At 69.4% G+C, this 10,006-nt stretch overlaps 1 protein-coding gene across 1 annotated transcript; it reads left to right on the top strand.

The window, feature by feature from the left end:
• The first annotated feature begins 2,059 nt into the window (after positions 1-2,059).
• CCDC22 (CCC complex scaffolding subunit CCDC22) lies at positions 2,060-10,006 on the top strand. Its single transcript, XM_074941622.1, has 17 exons — positions 2,060-2,129; positions 2,947-3,029; positions 3,476-3,653; positions 3,770-3,902; positions 4,065-4,171; positions 5,534-5,600; positions 5,852-6,021; positions 6,211-6,420; positions 6,802-6,873; positions 7,165-7,282; positions 7,799-8,034; positions 8,120-8,221; positions 8,460-8,575; positions 8,860-8,947; positions 9,246-9,305; positions 9,534-9,608; positions 9,706-10,006. Exons 2-17 carry the CDS (start codon positions 2,980-2,982, stop codon positions 9,937-9,939), a joined length of 2,016 nt encoding a protein of 671 aa, XP_074797723.1. The 5' UTR covers positions 2,060-2,129; positions 2,947-2,979; the 3' UTR covers positions 9,940-10,006.

Raw genomic sequence — 10,006 nt, 5'->3', positions numbered from 1 at the left:
GCCCGGCTAATGCCCTGCGGCGGAGGTGAGGGGCCTTGGGGAAAAGCCCCCCACACTCCTGGCAGCCTCTCGCCAGCCCCCCACCTCTCATGGGGAGCCGGCCCAGGTGTGTGGGGGGGCGAGAGCTGGTGATAGGGTGCCCCCTGGGTGTTCCTTGTCCCTGTTCCCCCCCCGGTGCCCCACAGGCCCTGCTCCCCCCAGGTGCCCTGCCACCCCCGGGGCCCCCCAGCAGTCCCCCGGTGTCCCCTTTCTCTCCCGCTCTTCCTCCGTCTCCGTCCCGTCGCTGTCCCTGGCTCGGCCGCGGATTAAGGGGGATTAGCTTCAGAGGCCTGCGTGGGCTAGTGCGGGGGACCATCCGGCCCCCCTGCCCCGGTGTCGGGCACCGAGGGGGGCGGGCATCTGCTGGAGGGAGGGGGGAGTGGCAGGGAAAGCTGGGGGCAAAGGCAGCCTCCATGTGCCCCCCCAACTCCCCCTCACCCCTGATGCATTCTGGGAGCCCCCCAGATCCCCCAACTCCCCCTCACCCCTGATGCATTCTGGGAGCCCCCCAGATCCCCCAACTCCTCCTCACCCCTGGTGCATTCTGGGAGCCCCCCAGGTTCCCCAACTCCCCCTCGCCCCGGTGCATTCTGGGAGCCCCTCAGGTCCCCCAACTCTCCCTCACCCCGGTGCATTCTGGGAGCTCCCCAGGTCCCCCAACTCCCCCTCGCCCCGGTGCATTCTGGGAGCCTTAGAACCCTGCCCCCTCCCCTTTGCAGACTCCCCTTTGCCCTAGTGTTTGCCACCTTTCTACTCACCCCAAACCAAACCCCCAAGCCCCGCCCCTGCCCCGAGGCCCCGCCCCCTCGCTCCATCACTCGCTCTCCCCCACCCTCACTCACTTTCCCCAGGCTGGGGCAGGGGGTTGGGGGGCAGAGCCGGGGGAGGGCTCTGGCTGGGGCCGAAGGGCTCGGGGTGCGGGCTCCAGGCGGCGCCGACCTCAGGGGGCTCCCAGAAGCGGCCGGCACGGCCGGCCTCCCTGGCAACCCTAGTTGCCCAATGGCATTCTGGGAATGTCAAGACCCCCACCCCCTGCCCCCCATCCCCAACCCTCTTCCTTGACTCTTGCTTGCCCCATTGCATTCTGGGAGCTTCAGTGGCGACCCCCCCCCCACATACACTCCAGGATTCTTGCTGGCCCCAGTGCATTCTGGGAGCCTCTCTCCCCTCCCCCCCAAAGACCTGGTTCCATGGGAAGCTCTGGGACAAGTGGGGCAAAGCCCCCCCCAACCCCAGCCCCCTCCTCTCCATTAATGGGGGAGCCACGGAGCCCAGGAACACCCAGGAGTGGGAGTGAGGCCGAGAGTTGAAAGCTGGGGACCTGAAGGGGAATGTGGGGGGTGGGGGGTTGCTCCAGCCGGTGCCGAGAGTTCACCCCACAGGGCCTTGCCGGCTACAGCCAGGGGGAAGAGGGGGGTGGCGAAGGCCCTGGGTCGGCTTCCCCGCATCTCCGCCGGACCTGGGCTTTTCGGTGCCCCCCTTTCCCCCCGGGGCCCGGAAGACGTGGGGCCAGGGAGCTGCCCCCGAAGGCGCCGGGCGCGGGATGGGATGTTGGGGTGCCCTGGGGCCAGTCGCCCAGGGCCGCTCCTGCTCCCGAACCTCCCGCTCTGGGGCGCCCAGAGAACTCGCACCCGGGACCAGCAGCCGCTCCGGGCCCGGGATCGGGGCCATGGTGGTAACTAGGACTACACGTCCCAGCATGCACCCGGTTAGGGAGGTTGGGACTGGACTACAATTCCCAGCGTGCACTGGGTGGGGGCTCCGCGGGGCTGGACCACAATTCCCAGCGTGCACCGGGTAGGGGGCCGGGAAGGGGCTGGACTACAATTCCCAGCATGCACCGGGCTGGGGGGGCCTGGACTATAATTCCCAGCGTGCACGGGGCAGGGGGCGGGGCAGGCCTACAATTCCCAGCATGCCCCGGCTGGGGGCGGGGCTGGACTGCAATTCCCAGCATGCCCCGGCAGGGGGGCTTGGACTACAATTCCCAGCATGCCCCGGGCTGGGGGCGGGGCTGGACTACAGTTCCCAGCGGCCCCTGCAGGGGGTCTTGTGACTCCGTGGCCCGCCGAAGCGCAAAGAGGGAGCCCGTGAGTGTGAACCAGCCCCCCCCCCCCGGGACCTCCCCAGCCCCTGTTCCCCGGGAGCTGCCCCTGCCCATCCCCCCTCACTTCTGTACCCCCACCTGTGCCCCCCACGTCCCTCTGCCCCCCGTCTTGCGGGGGGGGGTCTGGAGCCCGGTGTGCAGCGCGGGGGGGGGGCTGGAGCCCGGTGTGCAGCGGGGGGGGGGCTGGAGTCAGGTGTGCAGTGGGGGGGGGCTGGAGCCCGGTGTGCAGCGGGGGGGGGGGTCTGGAGCCCGGTGTGCAGCGCGGGGGGGGGGGTCTGGAGCCCGGTGTGCAGCGCGGGGGGGGGGTCTGGAGCCCGGTGTGCAGCGGGGGGGGGGGGTCTGGAGCCCGGTGTGCAGCGCGGGGGGGGGGGTCTGGAGCCCGGTGTGCAGCGCGGGGGGGGGGTCTGGAGCCCGGTGTGCAGCGCGGGGGGGGGGGTCTGGAGCCCGGTGTGCAGCGCGGGGGGGGGGTCTGGAGCCCGGTGTGCAGCGGGGGTCTGGAGCCCGGTGTGCAGCGCGGGGGGGGGGGTCTGGAGCCCGGTGTGCAGCGGGGGTCTGGAGCCCGGTGTGCAGCGCGGGGGGGGGGCTGGAGTCAGGTGTGCAGCGGGGGGGGGCTGGAGCCCGGTGTGCAGCGCTGGGGGGGGGTCTGGAGCCCGGTGTGCAGCGCGGGGGGGGGGTCTGGAGCCCGGTGTGCAGCGGGAGGGGGGGGGCTGGAGCCCGGTGTGCAGCGCGGGGGGGGCGGCTGGCTGCGGGGGCTGCTCGGCTCCGGCTGCAATTCCCCCCCCCACTCTTTTCCCCCCCAGGGGTCGCTGCCTGGGGGCCCCTCACCCCCCACCATGGAAGAGGTCGACAAGATCCTCATCCACTCGCTCCGCCTCTCCGGAACGTAAGCCCCGCCCCCTGCGGGGGGGCACCGTGCTGGGGGGCAGGGGGTCTCGCCAGGGGGCCCTCCCCGGGCAGTCGGGGCTGGGTGCCGGGGGGCAGGAAGCGGGGTCCGGGGCTCAGCGGGGGGGGGGCTCTCCCCTGGCGCTGGGTGCTAGGGGATGCCGGGGGGCAGGAAGCGGGGTCCGGGGCTCAGCAGGGGGGGGGGCTCTCCCCTGGCGCTGGGTGCTAGGGGATGCCGGGGGGCAGAAAGCGGGGTCCGGGGCTCAGTGGGGGGCTCTCCCTGGGCAGTCGGGGCTGGTCGAATTTCAGCGCTGGGCGAGCCGCCCCTCTGCGGTGTTATATGCAGCTGTTTCCTAGCGGCTGCCCCCCAGCGGTGGCTGCACCGTGGGGCCGGGTCCCTGCCCACCTGGGGGCGCTGTCTGACGGCGGCTCCCCGGCGCCCCCCAGGCAGGTCCCCGAGGAGGTGCAGAGCCTGCGGGAGTTCACCACGGAGCTGATCGTGGAGTCGGTGGTGCGATGCCTCCGCGTCATTCACCCGTCGCTGGGTGCCAGCCTCGGCCACCTGCTGCCCCCCGGCATGTCGGCCCGGTTCCGCATCGGCACCAGCCTGGCCCAGGCCTGCCAGGTGAGAGAACCCAGGCATCCTGGCTCCCAGCTCCCGCTGCTTTAACCCACCAGCCCCGCTTCCCTCCCAGAGCCGGGGAGAGAACCCAGGAGTCCTGACACTCCCTCCCCCGCCAGGAGCTGGGCTACCAGGGCGAGGTCGGGTACCAGACTTTCCTGTACAGCAATGAGCCCGAGATCCGGCGCCTTCTGCTGTTCCTGGTGGAGAAGCTGCCCAGGGATGACGCTGAGGACGCCAGGCAGCCCGCCGGTACCCGGGGGGAGCAGGGGAGGCTCGTGGGGCACAGGGAGGGGCCACACTGCGGGGTTGAAGGTGTGTTGGGGGGGCGGATCGGTGGGGGTGCTCGGGGGGGGGGATCTGGGGATCAAGGGGGGGCGGTGCTGCTGGCCATGACCTTTGCCCCCCTTGCAGGGAAGTCGGCCGGGCTACTCCGCGCCATTGCAGCGAAGATCAAGGAGCAGCTGGGGACGCCCTGGGTGCCCCCCGCATGCCGCACCCCCCGGCTACAGCTGCTGCAGGTGGGTCCCTTCCCTCCGCGCCCCCGGTTCCAACCCACGTGTCCAGCCAGCGAGCCCTGTATCCACGCACCAGCCCAGCCCCACGGGCCCATCTACCCCGGCGTGCCGGCTGCAGCGTTCGCTTCGCGTCCCTCCCTCCCGAGCCGGGCCGCGGGGCTCCCCCCCGTAGACCCGGCTGGGTTTGGTCCCGTGGCCTGTGCCCACATCATGTCTCCCCTCGCACGTACTAAATACGCATCACTGTACTCGGGATTAATTAATTACATTCTCCTGTTTTATAACAGAGTAAATATAAAGCGGAGTTTACTCGATACACAATGATCTGTAAACAGTAAACGTGACGTCCCGTATTGAATTCTATATATGGGACAAGACTCGACATTCTGTTTCACCTGTAGGCGTAACGTATTCCAGACCAGCTCCCGTTTATTTAATAAATAATGTGATTTGCTGTAATTCGTGTGTTGTCGACTTCAGCCTGGCATATTCCAGGTTAACACACGAAATACATCGATCGCATATTCAAATGAGAGTGGATCCTTAACCTCGTCCAGTCTTAACCAGCCTTGGGTAAACGAGCTCCGGAGTGAATGGGGCTGTGTAAATGTGACGTTTCCTCCAGGCGCAAAGGGACTGGTAACGAATATTTTTAGAAACTCGACACGTTTCAGTTGACACGAGGCCGGTGAATAATCGTGGTTCTGACACTGAAAGCTTTCGGGTGCGAATTACGCTCCATTATTAAGAGTAACCGTCAAGAAGGTTTGCGATAGGGAAGAAAAGGCCGGTGGGTGACGTTCCTGAGATGACGTAGGAACCGGCGTTAGGTTCTGGTTCGTCTTGTAATTAACCCGCGTCACATGCGTGACGTTAACGAGCTCGAGTTCACTTCTGCTGACAGTGTCGTTCTGAGTCTCCCCAAACGCACCAGTTGGATTTCGTGGCGTTTGAACCCGCCGCGGTATCAAATCGAACCCTCTCTTCGGGCCGGCCCTGGCCGTGGCCCGTGACGTGTTCTCTGCGTGGCGCGGGGGCATCCTGTCCAGCCCCCGGCCCGAGAACAGCTCTGGCCTTAAATCCCTGCCATGCCGGGGCCCCCACGAAGCTGGGTGCAGAGCTGAGCAGAAGTCGGTCTGCTGGCAGGGCGGGACTTCCTGTTTTCCCGCATTGCCCCGCCCCGATGTGATGGAAATGGCCCGTCATCTCTCTCTCTCTGCGAGGTGCTACCGCCCCATAACCCGCCTCCCCCGCCTCTGGGATTCACCCCACAGGTGTCCCCTGGCAGCGCCTCCCTTTCCTATCTCAAACGGGTCCTGTGGCAGACAGTTCCACAGGCTAACAGCGTTGGTTTTCTCCCTGCAGGGCACCTGTCTGCTGAAGCCGTTTCACGCCCACCCCTTGGTCCTGCCCCGCGATTCGGGGCCTGTTGGTAGATGACGGGAAGGGGGCAGGGGCTGGATCTGAGCTCAAGAGGGGTCGGGGGTAGCAGGATTGGGGGCACAGAGGGGTGGAGGGGACATGGATTGAGGGGGTGTGGGTGGGAGCCAGGGGGTCGAGGCAGGGGGTGTGGATCGAGGTCGGGTTGGCTGGGGGAAGGGGTCTGTGGGGCTGGATTCGGGGCATGGGTGGGAGGTGGCATGGGGGGCGGGCTCTGACCTCCATGTCTCCCCCCCCGTGCAGAGCGCCGGGAGTTTTTCGGGGGGTTCCTGCCCCCGGTGCCAGCCCAGCCCCCCCGGCCGGGCGCCGTGGCCCCGTCCCTGCTGGAGCGTCACGCAGGCGACCTGGGGGCGCAGCACGACTGGGAGGCCGACTGGCAGAGCCAGGGGCTGGCGTCTCGCCTGCCCCCCAAGGTGAGGGGGGCTGCGGGGGGGGAGGGCTCTTGCCTGGGGGGGGGGGTCTTGGATGTTTGTGGAGGGTCCCTCATGGGGGGAGGGGTTTGGGGTCCCCTGGCCTCCAAGGAATACATGCCCTGGGGGGGGGGTTGCTGCAGGGGGGTCCCCCAATCGCACTGACCCCCCCCCCATTTTATCTCCCCCCAGGAGTATGTGCACTGGAAGCGCCAGCGGCTCCGGCACCGCCTGCTGGACCAACTGCGTCAGGCCGCCCCCCCCCACGGCGCCGCTGGCCCCCCCCAGCCAGGGGCGCCGGACCTGGCCCAGATGCTGGGGCTGCTGAGCGCGGGGGGCACCGGGGGGCCCCTGGCCAAGGGGTCCCGCTTCAGCCGCGCCCAGCGCCTGGCGCATGAACAGGTACCTGTGGGGCCGGGAGCTGGAACATGGGGGGGTTTGGGGCACCAGGGGAGTTGGGGGGGCTGTGGGGAATGGGGAAGGGGGCTGGGGCAGGGTTTTTGGGGGAGGCTGGGGGGCTCAGAACTCCAGGTGCCTGGACAGACTTTGGGTGTGTCTGGGCGGATGTAGGATTGGGGGGGGATGGAGGTGGGGGTTAGGGGCTACCCAGGAGGTTGGGGACACTTGGGGTGGCTGGGAGAGGGGAATTTGGGGGGCCGGGGAGGGAATGGAGGGGCTGGAGGCTTTTGGGCTCTGGAGGACTCTGGGAAATTTTGGGGGAGTGATAGTGGGGAGGGGGCTGAGGGGAGAGGCCCTCTGTGACTGCCCCTTGTGGCCCCCCAGGACCCTCAGGAACTCGTGGGGCAGATGCAGGCAGCGGTGGAAACTCTCCCGTCCTCCAAGACCTCGGAGCAGGTAGTGGGGGGGGACCCCCTTAAAGAGCGGGGGGGTGCTCAGCAGTTGGGGGTTGGGGGACCCCGAGGCAGATTCCAGAATGGTGCTCTGGGGGACCCCAAAACATCTGGGAATTCAGAGCTACCACCTGGCTGACCGTTCATCCTGGACCTAATGATGGCCAGTTCTCATTGCTCCCCAGTGGTCCCTGGCAGGACTCAGCCAGCTGGGGGTTGTGGGGGGTGTTCCCAGGATGCCTCCCCGCTGCCCCCCTCCATGCCTGGCCTTGAGACCCCCCCTCTCCCCTCCCAGGAGGAGCTCTCGTGGCAGGCGGAGGAGCTGGCTGGCTGCAGGGGAGCTGCGGCGCCTGGAGGCCGAGATGGAGGCTCTGGGGGGGAGGTGAAGGTGCTGGAGCTGAGCCTCTGCCAGGGTGAGGGGCAGGGGCATTTCTCCCTGTGTGTGGGGGCGACCATGTCTTGGGGGCGGGGGGGGGTCCGTGCTCCCCATGTCTCTCTGCCCCCAGGCGGGGGTGTCTGGGGGTGTCAGGGGGGTCCGTGCTCCCCAGTCTCTCTGCCCCCAGGGCGGGGGTTTCTGGGGTGTTGGGGGAGTCTGTGCTCCCCGGTCTCTCTGTCCCCAGGCGGGGGTGTCGGGCGGTGTCGGGGGTCCGCGCGCCCCACCTCTCTCTGCCCCCGGACGGGGCGGTGCTGGGGGTGTCAGGGGGGTCCACGCGCCCCACCTCTCTCTGCCCCCGGGCGGGGCGATGCTGGGGGTGTCAGGGGGTCCGCGCGCCCCACCTCTCTCTGCCCCCAGGCGGGGGTGTCGGGGGGTGTCGGGGGTCCCCCAGGCGGGGGTTTCTGGGGGTGTCAGGGGTCTGTGCTCCCCGGTCTCTCTGCCCCCAGGCGGGGGTGTCGGGGGTCCGCGCTCCCCACCTCTCTCTGCCCCCAGGCGGCGGCGGGGCTGAGCCGGCAGCGGCTGGCTCTGGGGGGCCGCGAGCGGACCCTGCGGGTGCAGCGCCGGGCGCTGGAGCTGCTGCCGGAGGCGGGGAGGAACCTGGCCGCGCTGCAGCTGCTGGTGGAGGGCAGCGCCCAGCGCCTGGTGCACCTGGCCGCCCAGTGGGAGACGCGCCGGGGGCCGCTCGTGGACCAGTATCGGCGCCTGCGGGCCGCCCGCCACTCCCGCCAGGTGAGCCCGGGGGCGGGGCTTCTCAGCGGGGGCGGGGCTCCGCCCGGGCGCTGCCCCCCCCACTCACGCCCCTTCTCCCCCGCAGCTGGAGTCGACCCGGCGGGTCTCGGAGATCCAGGCCCTGCACGAGTGTGGGCGGAGCGCGGCCGCTGAGGCCCGGCGCAAGGAGGAGCTGTGCCGGCAACTGGTGGGCGGGGCCTCTGGGGCAGGGGGCGGGGCCTCACCGGGGGGCGGGGCCCGGGGGGGAGAATTGGGGCTGGCCGGGGAGGCACGGGTCTGCGATTTGCACGCCCGGTGGGGGTGGGGAGCCCTTTGCCCGCTGGTTTTGCACATCCCTGGGCGCACGACCCCCCCCCGTGCGTGTGGGCCCCCTGGCCGGGCCCGGTGGGGGGGCTGGGGCAGATGCTGACCCCCTGCCCCCCCAGCTGACGGAGCTGGAGGTGCTCCCCAAGGACGTGTCGCGGGCGGCCTACACCCAGCGCATCCTGGAGATCGTCGGCAACATCCGCAAGCAGAAGGAGGAGATCACCAAGGTAACCGGGGGGGGGGAATCGCCCCCCTGGCCCCCCCTGCCCTCAGCAGCTTCCGCAGGCCGGAGATCCCCCAGGATACCCCTCCCCCTCTCGGGTTGGAGGGGGGCGCTCCCCCGGGGTGCAGCGGTACTATGCTTTTATCCCCACCCCCGGCCTTACCCTTTGCGGCCGCGGAAGTCGAGCTCTTATCCACGCCACGGGCAGGGCCGGGTCCCCCGAGCTATGGGGGCCCCCCCCCCGGCAGCGGTAGTAGATCTCTTCTCCCCCTCCCCGGCCCCACCAGATCCTGTCTGGAAACCCGGGCCCTGCAGAAGGAGATCAACGGGCTGATGGGGAAGCTGGACCGGACCTTCGCCGTCACCGACGAGCTGGTCTTCAAGGTGGGGGAGCTCCTGAGGAGGGGGGCTGGACTGGGGGAGCGGCAGGGAGACTATCTAGGGGAGATGTGGGGTGCCTGGAGGGGGGGCTGTATAGGGGTGCTCCCTGGGGATATGAAAGGGAGGGGGTGGGGGGGGAAATATAAGGTGGATCCCCAAAGGGGCCCTTTGCGGGGGGTGGAGAGAGGAGGGTGACTGGGGGCTATGGGGCTCCCCTGCGGGGGCTGGCCTGGGGCAATTGGGGGGGAAGTGGGGGGAGCAGGGTTCCTGACTCCCCTCTTGCCTCTGTGCCCCCCCCCAGGACGCCAAGCGGGACGAGTCGGTCCGGAAGGCCTATAAGTACCTGGCGGCTCTTCACGAGGTGGGTGTGGGGGGATACAGCCCGGGGGGGACCGGGGGTGTCTGAGGGGGCAGAGCGGGGGACAGCTCTCGTCGGCTGGGGGTACCAGAGACCCAGGAGTGGATCTAAGGGACCAGTGGGGCGGGGGGGGGGGGGGAATGGCCAGGGGGGCTGCTGTAGCCCAGGTGGGTGGGGGGCTGGGGCAGCTCGGCCGGGGGGACTCATTAACCCCTGCCCTGCTGCCCCCAGAACTGCAGCCAGCTGATCCAGACGATCGAGGACGCGGGGGCCATCCAGCGGGAGATCCGGGACCTGGAGGAGCAGGTGAGGGTTGAGGGGGGAGCCGGGCCTGGGGGCGGGCGGGGCCAGAACGCGGGGGCCTCCCAGCTCCAGCGCTGAAGGAGTTAATCTGCCCCCGCAGATCGAGAGCGAGGGGGCCAAGAAGACCTTGGCCAACTTGGAGCGGATCCTAAGCGACTACCGGGCCCTGCGGCAGGAGAACGCGGCGCTGCTGGGGAGGAGCCGGGACCCCTGGAGACAGCTGCATATAACGCCCCTCCACTGGGCCCCCCATCCCCTTTCTCTGCTGGGGCGCCACCCCATTCTCCACTCCCCCCGGGCGCCAACCAAGCCCCCCACTTCCGGCCCCCGGTAGCTGCTGGGGTGATCCCCCCCCCCATTTTTCTCCCCTGCCAACTGCTGCACCAGCCCCTGCCATTTCC

This window comes from Natator depressus, unplaced genomic scaffold (assembly GCF_965152275.1).
Source record: "Natator depressus isolate rNatDep1 unplaced genomic scaffold, rNatDep2.hap1 scaffold_103, whole genome shotgun sequence".
NCBI classification, from domain to species: Eukaryota; Metazoa; Chordata; order Testudines; family Cheloniidae; genus Natator; species Natator depressus.
This window is presented reverse-complemented; position numbering and strand designations above follow the sequence as displayed.

Bases quoted from the DNA above. Each gene is read 5' to 3' on its own strand.
- CCDC22 (XM_074941622.1), top strand. From the start codon at position 2,980: ATGGAAGAGGTCGACAAGATCCTCATCCACTCGCTCCGCCTCTCCGGA. The intron at 3,903-4,064 runs GTACCCGGGGGG...CCCCCCTTGCAG, and splicing joins GGACGCCAGGCAGCCCGCCG to GGAAGTCGGCCGGGCTACTC. The intron at 6,874-7,164 runs GTAGTGGGGGGG...CTCCCCTCCCAG, and splicing joins CCTCCAAGACCTCGGAGCAG to GAGGAGCTCTCGTGGCAGGC.